General features: G+C 51.5%; 2 protein-coding genes across 4 annotated transcripts in view; one reads left to right on the top strand and one right to left on the bottom strand.

The window, feature by feature from the left end:
- LOC105480548 (nischarin) overlaps positions 1–16,294 on the bottom strand; it is a 38,775-nt gene extending 22,481 nt beyond the window's left edge. For 2 of the 3 annotated variants that reach the window (XM_011739587.2, XM_011739589.2), the window contains exons 1-3: positions 16,137–16,294; positions 13,982–14,065; positions 13,070–13,252 (exon numbers count right to left, since the gene is read on the bottom strand). In XM_011739587.2, coding sequence (XP_011737889.1) covers positions 13,070–13,252; positions 13,982–14,065; positions 16,137–16,229 — 360 coding nt within the window. In that variant the 5' untranslated portion in view covers positions 16,230–16,294. Of the gene's footprint in view, positions 1–13,069; positions 13,253–13,981; positions 14,066–15,916; positions 15,942–16,136 lie in introns of those variants that run through there. The other variant, XM_011739588.3, reaches the window with a different exon arrangement.
- A 1,527-nt stretch (positions 16,295–17,821) lies between these two features.
- Positions 17,822–20,790, top strand: LOC105480547 (troponin C1, slow skeletal and cardiac type). Its single transcript, XM_011739585.3, has 6 exons — positions 17,822–17,898; positions 19,377–19,407; positions 19,638–19,784; positions 20,032–20,146; positions 20,363–20,499; positions 20,584–20,790. The coding sequence occupies exons 1-6, from the start codon at positions 17,875–17,877 to the stop codon at positions 20,613–20,615; spliced, it is 486 nt and encodes a 161-aa protein (XP_011737887.1). The 5' UTR covers positions 17,822–17,874; the 3' UTR covers positions 20,616–20,790.
- Positions 20,791–22,027: the final 1,237 nt, after the last annotated feature.

The following is a 22,027-nucleotide window of genomic DNA, read 5'->3' as shown; positions in this document are numbered from 1 at the left end:
AGCTAACCCTCCCCGGGAATGACCATTTCCACTTTCTCTCATGTTTCAAACCTGTCTCAGGAAAAGAGTGAACACTTGCTTTCTTCTTGTGCTCATCCCTTCCAGATTCACAACAGTAACACTCAGTCCCAGGGTCCCAAGAAAGAAGTGGGAAGGATTTCCTTTTTAAATGATGCGATGAAGGAGGCAGAAAAAGGACAAGCCTCCAGTCATACAAACAACACCCCAGATCCTAATTCATACTGGGTCATGGCCTGAGCCACTTAAGGTTCCTGAATCCTCCCAACATCCCACAAGAGGAAAAGAGATAACTGCCTTTTTTTTTTTTTTTTTAAATAGAGACAGGGTTTTTCTCTGTCACTCAGGCTGAGTGCAATGGTATAACCATAGCTCACTGCGGCCTGGAACTCCTGGGCTCAAGTAATCCTCCTGCCTCAACTTCCCAAGTAGCTGGGACTATAGGTGTGCATCAGAATGACCTGCTTTTTTTTTTTTTTTTTTTGAGATGGAGTCTTGCTCTGTTGCCCAGGCTGGAGTGCAGTGGTGTAATCTCGGCTCACTGCAACCTCTGCCTCCCAGGTGCGAGCCATTCTCCTGTCTCAGCCTCACGAGTAGCTGGGATTACAGGCATGTGCCATGGTGCCCGGCCAATTATTTTTAGTAGAGACAGAGTTTCACCATGTTGGCGAGGCTGATCTCAAACTCCTGACCTCAACTGATCTGCCCACCTCAGCCTCCCAAAGTGCTGGGATTACAGGCATGAGTCACTGCCCCCAGCCAACCAACTAATTTTTAAGAAAATATTTTGTAGAGACAGGGTCTCACTATGTTGCCCAGGGTGGTCTTGAACTTTTGACCCCAAGAGATCCTCCCACCTCAGCCTCCCAAATTGTTGGGATTACAGGCGTGAATCACCGCACCCAGCGATGGAAGCTTCTATCTGGAACTCCATTTCACAAATGAACAAACTGAGGTGGACAAGTGCTGATATCCTCAATTTTACATGGCTAAAAACCAGCAAAGCCACACTCAAGTCCTTGGCCTTGGGCCTCTGCATATACAACCAGTTGCCTCAGCACTTCAGTGTAATAACTGTGGGGTTGGCAGTGCCCCCCAAGGCCCTCAGCGTCCCACCCCCACATCCCATAGGTAAGAATTTTAACTCATCGACAGATGGCAGCCAACAGGCCTTTTCGTAAACAGCTCCAGATGGAGGCTGCATAATCTTCATAACTCACAGGAACATTGGGAACATCGCTTTCACCCGGACAAGCAATTCACGTGTTTATGGGATTCTAAAGACACAGGAGACAGAGTGTCCTTTTCCTGTTTTTCTCTTGTGTTGTTTGTCTCTCTTATCTTTTATACACTGTGGCCATTTTAATGGTGGTTTATATGTTGTAAACATTTCCTCCCAGTCTGCGTATACCTTCTATCTTTGTTCATGGTTCTTTTTCTGACAGATTTTTCATTTTTACATTGTTTAACCTTTATTTTTTTTTTATCCTTCATGACTTCTTGGGCCTCTTCTCTCACTCCACAATTATAAAAATATTCTAATTTTCTTTCGGTCCTTTATGGAATCTTTAAAAAAAATGTGTTTATTCATTTAATCTGCTTGAAATTCAGCTTATTTACAGCATGAGAATAACTCCTTGCTGTACCCCCTGGACAAAAAGCAAAGGGAGCAAAACAAGCACACGGAGCCTCAGCTTTAAAGGACCGGCAGGGTGCACGGCCGAATGGAAAAGGGCAAGGAGAGGGGCGCAGCAGGCGCGGAGCAGGACAGGGCTCCGGCTGGAAGTGAGGGCAGAGGTGATGGGTGTGCTCTGAAGTTTAACTTCAGTCTCTTGCAACCACATAAGCTAAATGACATTTTCCTTCGCAGCTGTGAAGAACTGAAGATTAGGAAGAGCCTGGAGTGATCCAAAGGCTTGTTTCTCCGCGGATGGTTTTGAGAACCACGCCCCATCTACAGATCTGCACTTCGCAACCCTCCCTGCTATCAGATTGCCTGGAGCTGAGCAGGTTCCATCCAGGGGCTGCCAATCTCTGCCCACCTCAATTCCTCAAGAATAGCTCCAGGGCCTCTCAGGACACAAGGCTCTTACAGTTATCTCAGGGTAAAGGGTTCCGCACAATCAGTACTGAACGACCCTCACTTTCAACAGCACACTTCTTTTTTTTTGAGATAGAGTCTCGCTCTGTCTCCCAGGCTGGAGTGCAATAGCATGATCTTGGCTCACTGCACCCTCCACCTCCTGGGTTCAAGCGATTCTCCTGCCTCAGCCTCCTGAGTAGCTGGATCATAGGCCTGCGCCACCATACCCGGCAAATTTTTGTATTTTTAGTAGAGACGGGGTTTCACCATTTTGGCCAGGCTGGTTTCAAACTCCTGACCTCAAGTGATCTGCCCGCCTCGGCCTCCCAAAGTGTTGGGATTACAGGCGTGAGCCACCACGCTCAGCCAATGGCACATTTCTTCAGGTAGCTGGTGTCAGCTCAGAAAGAACACAGAGAAAACAATCACCCTGGGCTAGGCATGTAGTCCCAGCTACTTGGGAGGCTGAGGCAGAAGGATCGCTTAAGCCCCTAGGTTCAGAGTCGAGCCTGGGCAACACAGCAAGATCCTGTCTCTCAAAAAGAAAAATGAAATCACCCTGGATGCCAGCCCCTCTAAGGGGACAGGGCTGGAATTTCTGGAACACACAGAAAGTTGAGAAAACAAAAGGGCCACCGGCTGCTACTAAGCAAAGAGAAAGCTTTCACTTCGAAGGAATCTCAAAAGCAATCTGTGTAACAATTTTGCTGTTTAGGGCACAGGAAGTACATACTGCTGCCAACACTTTCTACTTGGTTTTCCAGGCTGTCCTTCACCTTGGGAGGGAGACTGAACCAGAGAGGAGCACAGAAATACCTCGGCCCCCAAACCTAGCACACGGGCCTCCTCAGAGAGTTCGCTGGTAAAGGTGGGCAGAGTCAGGCCTCCCCATGCCAGGAGGAGGTGGGGTGGGGTGTCAGTGGCCCGAGCTCACATGCCCTACCCAATCTGTGCTGAAGGGACTTGAATTGCTTTGGGGTGCCATAAATGTCTGAATTGAAATGTATTTTCAATTCTTGGCTGGGCACGATGGCTCACCCCTGCAATGCCCGCTCTTTGGGAGGCCAAGGGGGGCAGATCACTTGAGGCCAGGAGTTCAAGACCCGCCTGGCCAACATGGTGAAACCCTGTCTCTACTAAAAATACAAAAATTAGCCAGGCATGGTGGTACATGCCTGTTACTCCCAGCGACTCTGGAGGCTGAGGTAGGAGAATCGCTTGAACCCGGGAGGTGGAGGTTGCAGTGAGCCGAGATTGCATCATTGCACTCCAGCCTGGGCAACAAGAGTGAGACTCTGTCTCGAAAAAAAAAAGAAACTTAGTATCAGCTATGTTTACAAACTGTTAACACTCACCCTCCCAATGTGTTACTGACCAAGAGATCAGCCGCACCACCTGCCCTCCACCTGCCAGGATTCTGTGTTGGTGTGCAGCTGTGGGCAGAGGTTTAGGCTTCACATAAACACTAGCTGGGTTGTGGTCCTGCAACTTAAATTCTGACTGAGCATGCCTGCACACATGCCATGCAAACAAGTGTACTTCAAAACACGTACACCTACAGTCAACGCAAACCCCAGGCCAGTCCTAGATGCTTCGGTTTGGCACACGCCCGGGCAGTGTGCTTATTTGTGGGGCACTAACCAGGGAGTGAATTACATGTCACTGAGGCCATCCCCCAAGTATGGCTGAGACACACATGCTAAGGGCTGGAATTCTTATCTCACTTTTTTTTTTTATTTGTTTGAGACGGAGTCTTGCCCTGTCACCCAGGCTGGAGTGCAATGACATGATCTCGGCTCACTGCAACCTCCACCTCCTGGGTTCAAGTGATTCTCCTGCCTCAGTCTCTGGAGTAGCTGGGATTACAGGTGCGTGCCACCACACCTGGTTAATTTTTTGTATCTTTAGTAGAGAAGGAGTTTCACCATGTTGGCCAGGCTGGTCTTTTTTTTTTTTTTTTTGAGACGGAGTCTCGCTCAGTCGCCCAGGCTGGAGTGCAATGGCACGATCTCGGCTCACTGCAAGCTCCGCCTCCTGGGTTCACACCATTCTCCTGCCTCAGCCTCCTGAGTAGCTGGGACTAGAGGCGCCCGCTGCCACGCCCGGCTAATTTTTTGCATTTTTTAGTAGAGACGGGGTTTCACCGTGTTAGCCAGGATGGTCTCGATCTCCTGACCTCGTGATCCGCCCGCCTCGGCCTCCCAAAGTGCTGGGATTACAGGCGTGAGCCACCGCGCCCGGCCTCCAGCTGCCAGGCTGGTCTTGAACTCCTGACCTCATGATCCATCTGCCTCAGGCTCCCAAAGTGCTGGGATTACAGGTATGAGCCACTGCGCCTGGCCCTCCTCGTTTCACTTTAATTTATGTTGGTGATGAGGCATTCTAGCAGGAGTCAGGCATATGTGTGATTCAACTTTAAGCTAAAATACCCCATTGATGGATTCAAACCTCAGCTTTAACTGAAGAGAGTTGCAAGACTGCAAGTTCAAAAGAAAATCTGTTATAATTCACAGCCTCAGTACTTAGAAACTAAAACAAATTATGGAAATAAATTGGATGCTAAAGCCAATTAACAGTTCAACACAGCCCCTGATTCCAAATTTTGAAAAGGATCTTGGTTCTAGCCAACTAACTTTAAAAGAAGACAACAATATAAACACCTTTCAAGAGAACTTAATTCCTTTCTTTTCCTGGACCACCTAGTAATGGCTAGCACGTGGGGAGCCCTAACCTCAGGCCCAACACTCTTCTAAGCCACTGACCTTCACTGCACAGTCCCCCCCGCTTTTTTTTTTTTTTTTTTTGAGACGGAGTCTCGCTCTGTCGCCCAGGCTGGAGTGCAGTGGCGCGATCTCAGCTCACTGCTAGCTCCGCCTCCTGGGTTTACACTATTCTCCTGCCTCAGCCTCCCGAGTAGCTGGGACTACAGGTGCCCGTCACCTCACCCGGCTAGTTTTTTGTATTTTTTAGTAGAGACGGGGTTTCACCGTGTTAGCCAGGATGGTCTCGATCTCCTGACCTCGTGATCCGCCCGTCTCAGCCTCCCAAAGTGCTGGGATTACAGGCTTGAGCCACCACACCCGGCCCACTGCACAGTCTCTTGCAGCCCTCACAAGGACCCCGGCTCATCAGCCTCCAGCTCACAGGCAGGTTAAATGACTGACTTGGACTAAACCATTGAGAAGTAGGGGTGGGAGATAAACTCGCCTCTGCCTGCCTCCAAGTCCACCACAGTTGGAGGTCCTGCCCCACATGGTGTGCTAGAATTCCACATGGGATTCCATTTCACTGAGTTTGAAAACCTGTTCCAGGGGTTCTGGGACGAGTCCTGTCACCGCATGTCCAGGAGGGTCAGGACACAGCAATATGAAGAGCAGCACGGCAACAGGCAAGTGCCGCAGTGTGCCCCTCACTCACACAGGCGGCAACCCCTGCACTCCCACCTAAAGTGGGCTGGTAACAAGTAGTGCTTTCTTTCCTTGTTATTAAAATCCACACCGCAGGCTGGGTGTGGTGGCTAACGCCTATAAACCCAGCACTTTGGGAGGCTGAGGTTGGTGGATCACTTGAGCCCAGGAGTTTGAGACCAGCCTAGGCAACATAGAGAAACCCCATCTCTACAAAGAATACAAAAATTAGCCAAGTACGGTGGCACATGCCTGTAGTCCCAGGTACTTGGGGGGGTTAAGGTGGGAGGAGTACTTGAGCCTGGGAGGTCGAGGCTGCAGTGAACCGAGATGGTGCCACTGCACTCTAGCCTAGGCAACACAGCAAGACCCTGTCTCAAAAAACAAACAAAATCCATACAGGAATAGATTGTTATAAATCTTTGTGACCTTGGATTGGGTAATGGTTTCTCATATATGATACCAAAACACAAGAGACCAAAGAAATTGATATACTGAACTTTTTTTTTTTTTTTTTGAGACGGAGTCTCGCTCTGTTGCCCGGGCTGGAGTGCAGTGGCCGGATCTCAGCTCACTGCAAGCTCTGCCTCCCGGGTTTACGCCATTCTCCTGCCTCAGCCTCTCGAGTAGCTGGGACTACAGGCATCAGTCACCATGCCCAGCTAACTTTCTGTATTTTTCTTAGAGACAGGGTTTCACCATGTTAGCCAGGATGGTCTCTATCTCCTGATCTCGTGATCTGCCCATCTTGGCCTCCCAAAGTGCTGGGATTACAGGCTTGAGCCACCGCGCCCGGCCTGATAAGATGAACTTAATCAAAATCTAAATCTTTTGTGCTTCAATGAAGACCATCAAGAAAATGAAAAGATGGCCAGGCACGGTGGCTAACCCCTGTAATCCCATCAATTTGGGAGGCTGAGGCAGGTGGATCACCTAAGGTCAGGAGTTCGAGACCAGCCTGGCCAACACAGTAAAACCCTGTCTCTACTAAAAATACAAAAATTAGCCAGGCAGGCCAGGCGTGGTAGCTAAGGCTGTAATCCCAGCACTTTGGGAGGCCGAGAAGGGTGGACCACCTAAGGTCAGGAGTTCAAGACCAGCCTGACCAATATGGTAAAACCCCATCTCTACTAAAACTACAAAAATTAGCTGGACGTGGTGGTGCATGCCTGTAGTCCCAGCTACTCGGGAGGCTGAGACAGAATTGCTTGAACCCAGGAGGCGGAGGTTGCAGTAAGCCGAGATTGCGTCACTGGACTCCAGCCTGGGCGATGCAGCAAGACTCTGTCTCAAAAAAAATTAGCCATGCATGGTGGCATGTGCCTGCAGTCCCAGCTACTCGGGAGGCTGAGGCACGAGAATTGAACCCCAGGGGTGGAGGTTGCAGTGAGTCGAGATCACACCACTGTACTCCAGCTTGGGCAACAGAGCAAGATTGCATCTCAAAGAAAAAAAAAAAAGACAACTCACAGAATATGAAAAAGTATTTGCATGTTTCTAAAAGTCTAGTAGCCAGAATATATAAAGAACGCTTACAACTCAACAAAGATAATCTGACTTTTTTTTTTTTTTTTAGACAGTCTTAACCTGTCACCCAGGCTGGAGTGCAGTGGTGTTGTCTTGGCTCATTGCAACCTTCGCCTCTCAGGTTCAAGCCATTCTTGTGCCTCAGTCTCCCAAGTAGCTGAGATTACAGGCACATACCACCATGCATGGCTGATTTGTGTATTTTTAGTAGAGACAGAGTTTCTCCATGTCGGCCAGGCTGGTCTCGAACTCCTGGCCTCAAGTAATCCGCCCGCCTTAGCCTTCCAAAGTGCTGGGATTACAGGCATGAGCCACCCGCGCCCTGCCCAATCTGATTTTTAAAAGGATAAAGAATTGGATACTTTTCTCCAAAGAAGATATGCAAATGGCCAAATACCATATGGAAAGAGGCTCAGGCCAGATGTGGTGGCTCACACCTGTAATCTCAGCACTTTGGGAGGCCAAGGTGGATGGATCACTTGAGGCCAGAAGTTTGAGACCATCCTGGCCAACATGGTGAAACCCCATCTGTACTAAAAAAATATATACAAATTAGCCAGGCATGGTGGTACACGCCTATAGTCCCAGCTACTCGGGAGGCTGAGGCATGAGCATTGCTTGAACCCGGGAGGCACAGGTTGCAGTGAGCCGGGATCATGCCCCTGCACCCCAGCCTGTGTGACAGAGCAAGACTCTGTCTCAAAAAAAAAAAAGAAAAAGAAGAGGCTCAATAACATTAGTCATCAGGGAAATGCAAATTAAAACCACAATGAGATACCACTTCACACCCACCAGAACAACTATGATTAAAAAAAAAAAAAAAAAAAAAGGACAAGAAGTGTTAAGCAAGAATGTGGGGAAATTAGAACCTGTACACTGCCGATGGAAACGTCAAATGGTGCAACAACTTTGGAGAACAATTTGGTAGTTCCTCAAAAAGTCAAACATAGAGTTACCATATAACTCAGGTTCCACTTTTGGCTATATATCCAACAAAAATGAAAACATAAGTTCACATAAAAATTAACATACAAATGCTCATAGCAGCATCATTCACAATGGCCAAAAATGGAAACAAACCTAACACTTATCAACTGCTAATAAATAAACATAATGTGGTATATCCAAAAAATACACTATTACTCCATCATAAAAGGACCGAAGGATTCACACTACAATATGAACGGACCTTGAAAACATAAGGCTAAATTAAAGAAGCCAGTCACAAAAGGCCACACACTGTATGATTCCATTTCTATGAAATGTCCGGAAGAGGCAAATACATAAGGACAAAAAGTAGATTAGTGACTGCCAGGGGCTGGGGCACAGAGGGATGGGAAGCTCCTGCTAACAGGTACAGGTTCCTTTTTGGGCTGATGAAATGTTCTGGAATTAGATAGTGGCGATGGTCACTCAACGTTGTGAATATACTAAAAACTACTAAATTGTACACACTGGGTGCAGCAAACCACTGTGGCACACGTATACCTATGTAACAAACCTGCACATTTGGCACATGTACCCCAGAACTTAAAGTTTAATAATAATAAATAAATAAATAAATAAATAAATTGTACACATTAAAAAGAGTTAATTTTATGGTATGTGAATTATACCTCAATTTTTAAAAATCCACACCATGGCCAGGCGTGGTGGCTCACGTCTGTAATTCCAGCACTTTGGGAGGCTGAGGCAGGTGGATCACGAGGTCAGACGTTCGAGACCAGCCTCGCCAACATAGTGAAACCCCACCTCTACTAAAAATACAAAAAATTAGCCAGGTGTGGTGGCAGGCCATCTGTAAACCCAGCTACTCAAGAGGCTAAAGCAGGAGAATCACTTGAACCTGGGAGGCGGAGGTTGCAGTGAGCCGAGATCGCACTCCAGCCTGGGCAATAAGAACGAAACTCTGTCTCAAAAAATCAAAATAAAAAAATTCACACCATGACCAAATAGGGTTCCCTGGGTCCACCCTATCCAATGTCAGCAACACAAGAGGCAGAACACATGTGGAACAATTTCCAAGAGGGCACAGATGGTATAAAAGTTAAGAGAAACATTCCCTAGAGAGCTCCCAGCCTGGAGAAAAGGCTGACAAATCTTTAGGCCCCAAATGAAGATCTAATCCAGTGGTTTTCAAGTGGGACATTTGGCAATGTCTGGAGACATCTTTAATTGCCATAGCTGGGTGGCGAAGCGCTACTCGCATCCAGTGGGTAGAAGCCAGGGTGCTGCTAAACAACGCATGGGATAGCTCCTTACAGAAACACATTATCCAGTCCAAAATGTCAGCAGCGCCATGGCTGATCAACTGTGGGTTTAATCCAAAGATGGGTTCAATTGCTTTTTTAAATCCTAGGATTTATATAACTTAGGGACCTGTTTGATAACACTAATTCCAAATACATCAAAACTTCTACAAGTAGTGGAGCCTGCCTCAAACCAGAACCAGATGTAGCCAGCCCAGGCCCATCTCAGGCAAACCAGTTTCAAAAGAGCAGTCCAGGCCTTTCTACCCTCAGAGCCAGGCACATGTGAGGCAGCCAGCGAGATCTCTCCTCAAAGGCACAGGTATCAAGTAAGGAATAAATACCGTCAAAGGGCTGCATGTCAAGTTTCATCCCTAAATGGCTAACCAAAGCTTCCTTAAAGCACAATCTTTTTTTTGAGACGGAATCTTGCTCCGTCGCCCAGGCTGGAGTGTAGTGACACGGTCTCTCAGCTCACTGCAAGCTCCACCTCCCAGGTTCATGCCATTCTCCTGCCTCAGTCTCCCGAGTAGCTGGGACTACAGGCGCCCGCCACCACGTCCGGCTAATTTTTTGTATTTTTAGTAGAGATGGGATTTCACCATGTTAGCCAGGATGGTCTCGATCTCCTGATCTCATGATCCGCCCGCCTCGGCCTCCCAAAGTACTGGGATTACAGGTGTGAGCCACTGTGCATGACCTTTAAAGTACATTATTTCTTAAAATACTAACCAGTAAAGTTTATCTGAAAGACTTGCATAAGGAACGCAAATTTTTTCTCACATAAGAAAGGGTAAAAATATGTTTACAAAAGGGTATGTTGCTAACCCTACACTTGCTGGTATATGCTAAATAAAATCCAAAGCACATACACAGTTCCCATCTATGAATGCTATCTACTTTTTCACCTATCCCTGCCAAGCTCAGTGGCCCAAGGTTAGCACTGCCACCAAATTTCTAGGCTCTTCAGTGATGCAAGAAAAGTTCAACTGTCTTACTCTGAAAAGACTTTAAGGAAGTTGTTGTTGTTGTTGTTGTTTTTGAGACGGAGTCTCACTCTGTGGCCCAGGCTGAAGTGCAGTGGCATGACCTCGGCTCACTGCAACCTCCCCTTCCCAGGTTCAAGTGACTCTCATGCCTCTCTCCTCGGTAGCTGGGACTACAGGCATACCCCACCACGTGCAGCTAATTTTTGTATTTTTAGTAGTGAAGGGGTTTCGCTATGTTGGCCAGGCTGGTCTAGAACTCCTGGCCTCAAGTGATCTGCCTATCTGGGCCTTCCCAAAGTGCTGGTATTACAGGCGTGAGCCACTGCACTTGGCCAAGAAAGTTGTATTTTAAATACAGCTGGGCTTTTAGGACCATAACTCACAGGTTACTTCAGGGTGAGCCTGAATAAGGGAGTGGATTCTTCCCCGTCTTCATCATATAAAGGGAAAACGAGTAAACATAAATTATCTGAAAATCTATCACTCAGAGAAAACTAGTCTTAGCATTTTGGTGTACGTAAACCTCCTAGAGTTTTCCTAGACAAATATATCCATATCAACTTTTTATAAAAATGAGACCATAGTCAGCCAGGTACGTGGCTCATGCCTACAGTCCAAGCACTTTGAGAAGCAGAGGTGGGAGGATTGCTTGAGCTCGAGTTTGAAGCCAACCTGAGCAATATTGCAAGACCCCATCTCTACAAAAAAATTTTAAAAATTAGCTGGGTGGCATGCACCTATAGTTCCAGCTATTTGGGAAGTTGAGGCAAGAAGATCGCTTGAGCCCAGGAGTTTGAGGTTGCAGTGACCCATGATCAGGCCACTGCACTCCAGCCTGAGCAAGGGAGTGAGACCCTGTCTCAAAAAAAAACAAAACAAAACAAAACAAAAAAACTACAGCCATACGATTGGATACTGCTTAAGAAAGCTGCATTTTTTTGAGACAGAGTCTGCTGGGAAGACTGGTGTGCTGCTGGGAAAATGATGGGGGAGCTGCAGACTTGTTTTTTGTTTGTTTTTTCCCAAAGAGCTAGGATCACAGGCATGAGCCACTGTGCTCAGCCTCGCTGTACCCTTTGATTTTTCTTTTTTTTTTTTTTCTGAGATGAAGTCTCACTCTCACTCTGTTGCCCAGGCTGGAGTGCAGTGGCATGATCTCGACTCACTGCAACCTCTGCCTCTTGGGTTCAAGTGATTCTCCTGCCTCAGCCTCCCAAGTAGCTGGCATTACAGGTGCCTGCCACCACACCCAGCTAATTTTTGTATTTTTAGTAAAGATGGGGTTTCACTATGTTGGCCAGGCTGGTCTCGAACTCCTGACCTCAAGTGATCTGCCCACCTCGGCCTCTCAAAATGATGGGATTACAGGCATGAGCCACTGCGCCCGGCCTGTTTTCTTTTTTTTCTTTTTTTGTAACCTCTTCTACTAGACTTTAGGGTTGTCCTTACTATCTTGTTACAACCCTGGAATGACTACCTTTTGTTCATATATCCTTTTTGCAGTTGCCTGATTTTTCCTTAGAAAAAAATTCTCATAAATAGAACTGCTATTTAATATTGTGGTATTGGCCAGGTGCAGTGGCACATGCCAGTAATCTCAGCACTTTGGGAGGCTGAGGCAGGCAGATGACTTGAGGTCAGGAGTTCCAGACCAGTCTGGCCAACATGGTGAAACCCCATCTCTACTAAAAACACAAAAATTAGCTGGGTGTGGTGGCACAAGTCTGTAGTCCCAGCTACTCGGGAGGCTGAGGCAGGAGAATTGCTTGAACCCAAGAGGCGCAGGTTGCAGTGAGCCGAGATCGCGCCACTGCACTCCAGCCTCGGTGACAGAGCAAGACTCTGTCTCAAAAAAACAAATATTGGCCAGGTGCGGTGGCTCAAGCCTGTAATCCCAGTACTTTGGGAGGCCGAGATGGGTGGATCACGAGGTCAGGAGATCGAGACCATCCTGGCTAACACGGTGAAACCCCGTCTCTAATAAAAAAATAAAAAAATAAAAAAAAAAACTAGCCGGGCGAGGTGGCAGGCGCCTGTAGTCCCAGCTAATCAGGAGGCTGAGGCAGGAGAATGGTGTAAACCTGGGAGGTGGAGCTTGCAGTGAGCCGAGATCTGGCCACTGCACTCCAGCCTGGGCGACAGAGCGAGACTCCGTCTCAAAAAAAAACAACAACAAAAACAAACAAAAAAACCCCCCAAATATTGTGGTTTCACACTGCCTAAGTGCTGTTCTTAAAGTATGACAATGCATTCTGTCCCCAGCAACTTACGAAAGTTGTTCTTCTGTCCAGGACGGAGTACAGAGCTGTTCTACGACACACTCTCCCATCAGAAGAAATTATCTACCCTCAACCTTAGCACCCTGGCAGCGTGGACCCCGATTACACGTCCCAAGATGGTGATATTCCACCATCACAGACTAATCCCTTAATTAGTTTTGAGCTGTGAACCAACAACTCAACAATAGTCTATCCCAGGTGTCAGCTGTTTCTAATCCATCCTCATCCATCTGGATGGAAACCTAGCTTAAACACCCACAGGCCATTTTTGCTAAACAAAATGCCTTGTGGTAGAGGAAAGCATCTCTGTGGCCACACTCAGTCTAATTTAAGGCAAATCTGTCAACTAACATGCTTCTGCCCACAACACATCCCTAACCAGGGTGACGTTCCTCCATCTTCTAACCTAGGGTCAAACCCCGGCCCACCTCAAAGCTGAGGTCCCCCCTGGTTTGCTGCCTCAAGCTTGGCAGTTGTGGGTTTGCAGGCACAGGTGAAAACCCGATGAGGAACTTACATAGAAGTGAAAATGCAAGAAGTGGGCCAGCACTCTGGGGGTCACGCCAGGGAAGGCAGCCAGGAGTTTCTGGAGGTAGACCTCCAGATCCTTCTCCCTCTTCTCCACCAAGCTTCTTGAGTTTTTCCCAATTATCTTTTTGGGCGGAAGCAGATTTTTATCAATCTTTCTCTCTGCAACGAGCTGTAAAAAAAAACATAAGCACATCAACCACAGACTAAGAGGCTCTGTGCCTATGTAAGGCCAAGGCAAGAAGCCTGAGGACAGGCGCTTGTCAGCACTTGCACAGCCCCTCCCTGCAGTACCAAGATCAGTGACCAAACGAGGGCACCTGGGATTCGCCTCTTTCAATCCAAATTAGCATTAGAAATACCAATACAATTCCAGACAAGGAATTCCATCTGGAGACTTTGGAGACATTCAGAAAAGTAACACCTTTTGCCCCTAAAATTGCCATCTTTTCCAAGCCAGAGTACAAACCAATTAGGGCAGTGGTGTGTCTTTAAAACACGCTGTAAATGACCCAGAGAAAGACAGCATCTCCAAAAGCAAAGAAAAGATGGAATCACAGCCAGATATTACAGCACAGGCTTTGGAATAGCCATAGCTAGGTCGAACAAGTTCAAACCTGTCCCCTTCCCAGGAAACTGTCTCAGCATCTCGTATCCAAGCTAGGACTGGAAATATTAAAACTGAAATTCAAATATGCTCCTTGCAGACTGGCTCATGCTAGAGCTGAAGGCTAGCATTTACATGCTATATTAATGAACGCAGTTATATTAACAAAGTGATTTATTAAGAACTATGGACATGGAGCCTCTTTTGCCCTAAAACTAACGTGTGGCACAATGGAAACTTGGCCTACAGGACCCTCCAGCCCTGAAATATGTGCTCCCAGCTCTTAACAGTTACCTTTTCATGCAGGTCATGGAAGTCGCTGTAGCGGTGCTTTACCGTCCACTCATGGCTGCCATCAGTGACCTGTATGATGTAAACCTAAAATGGGAAACCAAAAGCCCTTGTAGCAAGGGAGCCCCAACAAGGAGTCTCCTCCCCCTATAGCAAAAGCTGCAATTACCTTTCCCAATTATATTTTATCAGTCTTTCTCTCTGCAACTCAGACCCACCCCAAGGCCAAAGTCAGGCTGCCCCTGCCCACTAGCCTCTGCACCTGACCCTTGCTGACCAGCAGGGCCCCTCTCAGCCTCCTCCATGGCCCAAGCAGTAGGGCTGGGAGGCACATGGGACAAGCCTGTGGCTCCATCCATCAGTAAGGAATGAAAAAAGTGATTACCACAAGTCACCTCTTTAGTTTTTTACCACCTGCCTCTAGGTAACTCAAAACCCAACCCGAGCTGCAGGCAAGGCCATTTCTTCCAAGGGAGGCAGAGGAGGGCCAGTTGTAGCCTGAGCATCTTCTCTGTTGTACTTCTTTCCAGGTGCCCTACCCTCCTGGAAGCAAGTCCTTTTCCAACCCTTTCAACTGGTTCATGGCTGTGATTTCTGCTACTGAGCCAGGAATCAAGGCACAAGCAGCTGATGTGGGGAGGGACTGGTAGCAACTAAGCTCTATCAGGAGGCAATATGGCCTAGAGGTTAAGGAAGGCCTGGGTTAAAAACCTGGTTCTGTCATTTCCTGGCTGCAGCTTATGTGTCACTTATATAATTAACTTGGAGCCTAAGTTTTCTCTGAGCCTCAGTTCCTCCATCTTAGAATCAAGGACCAAGTAAGGCAATGCATGTAAAATGCTTTGTCCATGGGCCTGACCCATGGCAAGTGTTCAAAGGGTAGGTGTGTTCATAATATCCAACCCGGCACACCCGGAGACAGAGGATGGTAGGGTCCAATCTAGATCACCACCTCCCCCGACACACATGCAGAGGAGGGGTGCAGTCCAGAATAGGGAGAGCTTTTTGAAGATGGCCCTCTTGCTGAAGGTGCCAGCCATCAGCTCAGAGACCTCACCCGCCTCCTGCACCTAGTTTCCCTCTCCTCTCTGCAGCATGGAGCTGAAGCCTTCTCCAGCCCTGAGGAGCAGCCATTTCTCCAGGCTGGCCTGTTGCTCCAGGATCCACCCCTCTCCTCTTCCCATCCTGCCTGATTCCTTCCCTTTGCCCTCAGGAAAGGAGAAAAGAGCCCGATTAATGGCCCTCAGAGGGGGAGGTTAGGATGAGGGCCAGGGAGGGGGGTGCAGGCAGGGCCAAGGCCCCCACCCACTCCCTACCCTGCGGGAACAAAGGGGATGAAGCAGGGAGGTGCTCAATGCCTAGTTTTTGCCAGGCAGCCCACCAGGCTCACAGGCCTGGCATCCAACCCCATCAGAGTCGGAAACTACCCCCCATTTGTCCTCTGTCTCCCCCATAGCTTAGAAGTGTGTGCGCGCAGCTTGTTGCCCCATCTCGCTCCCACAGCCCAAAGTCACGAAGATTCCTAAGGTTTATAGGGCCTGCGCTTCAGCACTGAGACCACCCCTATTTCTCCACAGCTGGGCTCCACCCGTCCTCCGTTCTTGTCTCCGCCCGACCCCCAAGGCGTCTGCCCCCCAGGTCTATCCTTCACTTCTCAGAGAAAATCTCAACCACCACCGCAGGCTTCCCAGATCAGGGTGCTGGCGCCTTCTCTTTCTTCAAGGCCTGCGGAGCCTGACCCTTTTCCCTGATTCCATCCATCAGAGACCCTCTCCCCATCGCCTTTCTCCTGAACCCCAGTAACGGTCTCTCAGGCCGGGGCCCCTCCAGTCCTAGAGGATCTAGAGGCGTTTCGCCTCATCTAGACACCCCCCTCCCCAGGCCCCCTTTATCCCCAGATGCCGCCCCCAACCCGAGCCTCCCTTTCTGATCGCGTACCCTTTTCCAAACCGCCTCCCCAGGCCCCGAGCAACCCTTCACCCGAAACTGCGAGGCCCAGATCCCTTTCCTTAGATCCCCCGTCCCAGCCCCCTCGCAATCGCAGACCCTTCTACCCGCTCCTCAGGGTTGCAGATCCCGAACCCCTCCCCAAGCCCCCAAGTCGGACTCCCGGTCCCAGCCACCACCCCCGCTTCAGGTGCCCGCGCCCCCAACAAACCGTATAAGTGTCCACGAGCTCCGAGCCCACGACGCGAGCTTCCTTGGCCGGCTCGGCTTCCCGCTCGGGCCCGAAGGTGCGCAGCGTCGCCATGTTCGGGTCTCCGCCGCCGCTGCCGCCCGGCGCAGACTGGCAGCAGTAGGGGGCGGGGTCAACGTCCCACCGCCCCCCAGCCCCCGCCGCCCCACGCCCCCGCCGCGCGCTGCGCCGCCATCTTGGCCCCGCCTTCTTCCTGCGCCCTCGCCCCGCCCCTCGTGCGTGATTGACAGGCACCACCCACAGCGCGCGCGTGCGCGGTGCTCGCTTGCGTAATCTCTACCTGCGTGGCGCGGCTGGAGGTACACTGCGCAACCTGCTAGAAACTGAGACCCCTGGTGGTTACAGCTCTGGCCATCGCCCCTCCGTCCTCGGGAAGAGGGGACAGAAGGTCTCGAGCCTTCCGGGCTACACGAAGCAAGTCACTGCTCTTCCTGGCCTCAGTTTACTCCTCCGGATAAAGGAGGCCATAAAAGTGCCTCACCTGGCTGTTGAGCTCTTTCTCTTTAGGGCAAGGCGGGTTGGAGGGGAAAACAGGACCTGTGCTTACCGCCGGAGCAGGGCGAGAACGATTCTGGGCCAGTTCTGAACCTCTCCGAGACTCGGAGATCTCTTGTCAGTGGGGCTCCTGGACAACTGAGTGGGTCGGTTCATGCGCGGCCCGGCACGCAGTAGTGCTCGAGGCAGGGAGCGTGTTTATCAAGAGGGATAAACTTGATACGAACTCTGTACGAAGGAGGGTGTAGGTGGATGGAGGGGTGTGTGCCGCCACTGAGCACAAGAACCCCACGGGGTGGCCTGCCAGAGTTTAAAACGAGGGAGACAGATTGACCTGGACCCAGGAACTACAGTGCTAGAATGGGGAACTGAGTCCTAAACCAAGGAAAAATGAGACCTAGAAGAGGGAGGTGGTAACCTAACTAGAGGGTGAGGAGGAAAGGAGCCTGCCACAGATGGGGCATCTGTAGGGGTGCTGTTGAATAACTGACAGCAGCTGACTTAAGCCCGAAGTGAGTACTTCTTCTTGGGCGGATGGGAGGTCTGGGGCAGGCTCCTCTGGCAGAAGGCTCCTGGCCACCGTGTCCTAAGGTGGATCAGTCACTTCCTCCTTCACCAGTTCCACAGCATCGTACTAAGAGCTTGATATTCAAGGCTTCTCTTGGCAGGGCCCTGCACTCCCAGCCTCTCCTTGCACGTTGCACCCCCATTCCAGAGAGGTTGAGTTAAAGGCAGGGGTTGCCAAGTCAGTCAGATCTTGGGCAAGTCACCACTCCTCCAGAGCCTCAATTTCCTTATCTGGAAAGTGGTGGTCATGGCACCCGCCTCCCTGGTTGGATGGGAGCCTGAGCTGCTGTGTTGCCCGGGCCTTGCCTAGGGCCCACGACTTCGTAACTCCTGTCCTGCACTGGACTCATGTTTTCATTCATTCCAGAAACCTTTTCAGAGAGTCCCTTGGGGAGTGTGGGGGACAGGAGGGAAAGAAACCTGGTCCTTGTAGCCCTTCATCTGCTTCCTGCCCTGGGCAGAGGACACGGGGACTCAGGCCAGCCTGAGATCACTGGGACCAGAGGAGGGACTGGAGGATACTACATGCAGGGATGGGCTGGGCTGGGTTGGGCTGGGCCAGGAATGCGGTGGGGCAGGGCTATTTAAGTCAAGGGCCGGCTGGCAACCCCAGCAGGCTGTCCTGTGAGCCGCCAGCATGGATGACATCTACAAGGCTGCGGTGAGGGACAGGGCTGGGTAGGGCTGGGGTGGGCAGGCCCACTGGGGGCTCACTCAGCTCAGAATGGGAGGCCAGTAGCCCCAGGGAAGTGGTGGGGACCCAGGAGAAAGCCTACGTGCCTTCAACCCAGGCTGTCACAGGGACAGTGGTTCTGGTGTTTGGGGATGCAGAAGGGATGGGAGTTCAGGTTCTGAAGGGTGGTGGAGGATGTCGCAGCTTTCAGCATCATGTCTCACTCTCTGTTTCCAAGTGTCTGTAGTCTGAGGCACTGTCGCTCAGCCACATGTCTCTGCATTTGTCTCTGGACATTTTTGCCTTTCTCTTTTAATCTCTTCCTCCTGAGCTGTCTGAGTCCCCATTACTGTCTCCCTGTCCCCAACCCCCATTTCTGTCCCTCACATTATGCTTCTCACATGCTCAAAATCTGCTACCCCACTCCAGCCCCTTGACTGGCCGAAGATGCTTTGGGAGGTGGAGGGTGTGAGAGGAGTGGGCTGCAGAGCTTGAGTCCTGGGCTGGAGATGGGGCTTTGAAGTTTGAGGCAGGGAAGTTCTGGACATGAGGAAGAACCAAGGAAGAAGGAACAGAGAACTGGGGCCCCAGCTCCCATCATGCCTGGCAGGCTCGGTGCTCAGTGGCTTAGATAGGGGTGAGAGCGAGGGAACAAGGGCTGGAGAGTGGTCACCCCAAGCCCCTGCAGCCTCCTGGGTCACTGGGGGTCTTCAGATGCTATTCTATCCAGGGGTGGTGGTGACCTCCCCCAACCCCAGAGCAAGGACATCCTGGAATGAACAGCTGTCCCCAGGGGAACCCCTCCCTCAGCCTCCCTCACTCCTGGGCAGGGAAGTGCTACAGCCAGCTCTGGGGGCATGCCTGCTTATCCTGTGGGAGTCCATGGAGCTGGAGTGGGGGCAGCCCTCCACCCAGTGCCCATACAAGGCCTGGCGGAGCTGGGGACTAATTTTGGCTCCTGAGGCGGCACTAGCAGGCCAGGGGGCCAGATAACGCTGCCCCACCCCCTGCATGCCAAAGTCCCCAGAACAATCACCAGGTTTAACTTTGTTCCTCATTAAAAATAGCCCAATGGCCACCCTGGTCAGGTTACAGTGGGTGGCTCGCCTGCCCCCACACTGGTTTTATTGTCCCAACTTGAGGGACAGGTGTCCCTCGGGCCACCCGGCTTGAGTTTCATCAGGGGCTGAAAGGGCATTGAGTGGTCACTGACTATTGTTACTGAGGGTCACCTTGGCCCTGAAGGGGGTGCCCACCTGTCACCCTGGCCCTCAGCCCAGTCTCAGTGAGGCCAGCTGGGTCACATCAGGGCTTTGGGGGCAGGGAGGGAGGACTGAGACCTCCGCCCTGTGGCCTGGAAATAGCCTGCCTCCTCCGGCTCCAGCCTTCTCACCTGTGGAATGGATTGGTTTCCTCAGCAGCAGCTATACCTGAGTCTGAGCCCTGAGAATCCCTTTCCTTTCTAGGTAGAGCAGCTGACAGAAGAGCAGAAAAATGGTGAGAACCCCTATCACACATGTGGGAGACCAGCGGGGCCAGGCTGGCATGGGGACCCCTTACCAGAAGAGGACCCCAGACCAGAGAGCAGAGGCTTGGTCCCTCTTGCTCTGACCTCAGAGAGGTCTCTGAGGGAGGTGGGCAGGTTGGCAGATGGCCCCAGGGTTCTGGCCTTCTGAGGTCCTGGCTGCTGAGCCCCGACTACTGTGCCCCCCAACCCCTGAACACAGAGTTCAAGGCAGCCTTTGACATCTTCGTGCTGGGTGCTGAGGATGGCTGCATCAGCACCAAGGAGCTGGGCAAGGTGATGAGGATGCTGGGCCAGAACCCCACCCCTGAGGAGCTGCAGGAGATGATTGACGAGGTGGATGAGGACGGTGAGCCCCCTCCTCCCCAGGCTCCAGAAGAACCCCAGCTGGCTGGGGGCTGGAATGCTGGCTCTGTTTAGCTGGGAGCGGTTTTGCCTATCTGAGCCTCAGTTGCCTCATCTATAAAATGGGCATAATGGCCACAGAAGCCTGGCATTTGGTGTGAGGGTGCGGTGAGAACATGGGGGTTCATGTCGAAGGTGCTGCCTGCAGTACCTACCCCGGCCTCTGTAATGGCCATGCCGCCCACCCCCAGGCAGCGGCACGGTGGACTTTGATGAGTTCCTGGTCATGATGGTTCGGTGCATGAAGGACGACAGCAAAGGGAAATCTGAGGAGGAGCTGTCTGACCTCTTCCGCATGTTTGACAAGTGAGCATGTGACCCTTGACCTCTGACCCTGACCCACACTCAAGCCAAACTGGAGAGGAGGGCGGTCTCAGATTCCAGGCCTAGGGACCCTGCGGCCTCTGCCTGATTGGGGAGAGGGATGCCCCATCTCCCAGTGTCCCTGCTCTGCCTCCTGGGGCATGGGTGGGGCTGCCTTATGCCCTCCCCACAGTCCTACCCTGAGCCCCCTCCCCACAGAAACGCTGATGGCTACATCGACCTGGATGAGCTGAAGATGATGCTGCAGGCTACAGGCGAGACCATCACGGAGGACGACATCGAGGAGCTCATGAAGGACGGAGACAAGAACAACGATGGCCGCATCGACTATGATGGTAAGTGGGTAGGTGGGCTGGTCCCCTGCCTCCATGCCCTGCCCAGCCCCCACCCCCGACCCACACCTGCCCCTCTTTCCACAGAGTTCCTGGAGTTCATGAAGGGTGTGGAGTAGATGCTGACCTTCACCCAGAGCTTCCCATGCCCAGCCTCCAACTCCAGCTGAGTCCTGGGGTTGGGGAGGGGGTTGGGGTCCCAGGACCTGAGCCTGGCCATATCCTCAACCCCAAATCCCCTGACTCCCTCCCCAACTCTGTCCTGGGAGATGCAAATAAAGCGTGCTCCCCGGAGGTCTGCTGTCTGCCTCTGGTGTCCCTGGGCCGGGGACTCTTCCTCAGGACTCACTCTTACCCGATGACTGCTTCCTTTCCTGTCGTAGGCAGGCTGGCTGCAGTGCCTGGTGCCTGACCGCCACTCCACACTGCCTTCTGCGGGGAGTGAGATGAGATCGGAGACTGCTGTGTGGCCTGCCCTGCTGGCTGCCCTCTATCACTCCTCATGCCCAGGCACCATCTCCAGGGATTCAGCATCTGGAGTCTGTGGGGGCCTAGAACCCCTACAAGTTCCTGGGGACCATCACTTTGGTCAACCACTGTGGCAGCCTAGGGGTTCTCTCCTTGGAGAGAGTGGTTCACTGCGGTACACAGCTAGGCCCTGAATGCTGCCTGGCAGAGCAACCCCCGTTACCTCTCAGCCGTGGCTGGAATGGAGCTGAGCCTGTGGGGTCCCTGCAGGCCCACAGTGCTAGTTCACCCGCCCACTCACTTGTATTTCCTGCCAGCAACATTGACTCCCAGGGCCAGAGGCGCATGGAGTTGGCTCTACCTCCCCTCACCTGTTTGGCCCAGAGAGGTACAGGGACCTGTTAAGGTCATCCAGTGAGTGTGGGGGAGAGCAGAGCCAGCTGGCTTCCAGCCAAGGGCCCTGTCGGATGGGCCACATCCAAATGGGCGTGACTTCCAGTTCCTGTGAACCTCAGAGGCTCGTCTCCTGTGGCCCAGTCTCTTTCCCTGACAGGGACAGAGGCCCAAGGCCTGGCAGCTCTCAGCTTAGTGGGAGCACCCAGTCCAGAGCTGCTGCCAGACAGTGATGCTGTCTTGGGGGCATGGGCATTGGGGGCTGCAAGGAAGTGAAGGTGTCAGCAGTGGTGTTCGCAGGAGGGACAGCTGCCAGCAGCACCCAGACTCTAGCCAGAATGCCATCAGCTGTCCTTGCCCCGCCCAGCCACTCCACTCTCTGCACCTGTGCCCCAGCCTTGGCATTCCCCAGACAGGCCCAGCATTCCAGAGATGGTCTTGGAATTCTAAAGATGCCTCTGGTGGAGGCCAGAGCTAGCAAGAACTTTCTGGTCCCTGGAGAGACCTGAGGGGAGTGGAGGGGAGTCCCTTTAGGCCTGCCCTTGTGAGCTGGAGAATTGGGGACCTCTACAGACACCCAGAGTGACCCAGGAAGGGTGACATCCAAGGAGAAAAGGAAGGGCCACATTGGGCAGCACCACCAGCCAGTGTACCACTCAGTGGTTCATCA

This window comes from Macaca nemestrina, chromosome 2 (genome assembly GCF_043159975.1).
Source record: "Macaca nemestrina isolate mMacNem1 chromosome 2, mMacNem.hap1, whole genome shotgun sequence".
NCBI lineage: Eukaryota > Metazoa > Chordata > Mammalia > Primates > Cercopithecidae > Macaca > Macaca nemestrina.
The sequence above is the reverse complement of the archived record's forward strand: the minus strand, read 5'-3'. Positions and strand labels throughout refer to the sequence as shown.

Bases quoted from the DNA above. Each gene is read 5' to 3' on its own strand.
- LOC105480547 (XM_011739585.3), top strand. From the start codon at position 17,875: ATGGATGACATCTACAAGGCTGCG. The intron at 17,899-19,376 runs GTGAGGGACAGG...TTTCCTTTCTAG, and splicing joins ATGACATCTACAAGGCTGCG to GTAGAGCAGCTGACAGAAGA. The intron at 20,500-20,583 runs GTAAGTGGGTAG...CTCTTTCCACAG, and splicing joins TGGCCGCATCGACTATGATG to AGTTCCTGGAGTTCATGAAG.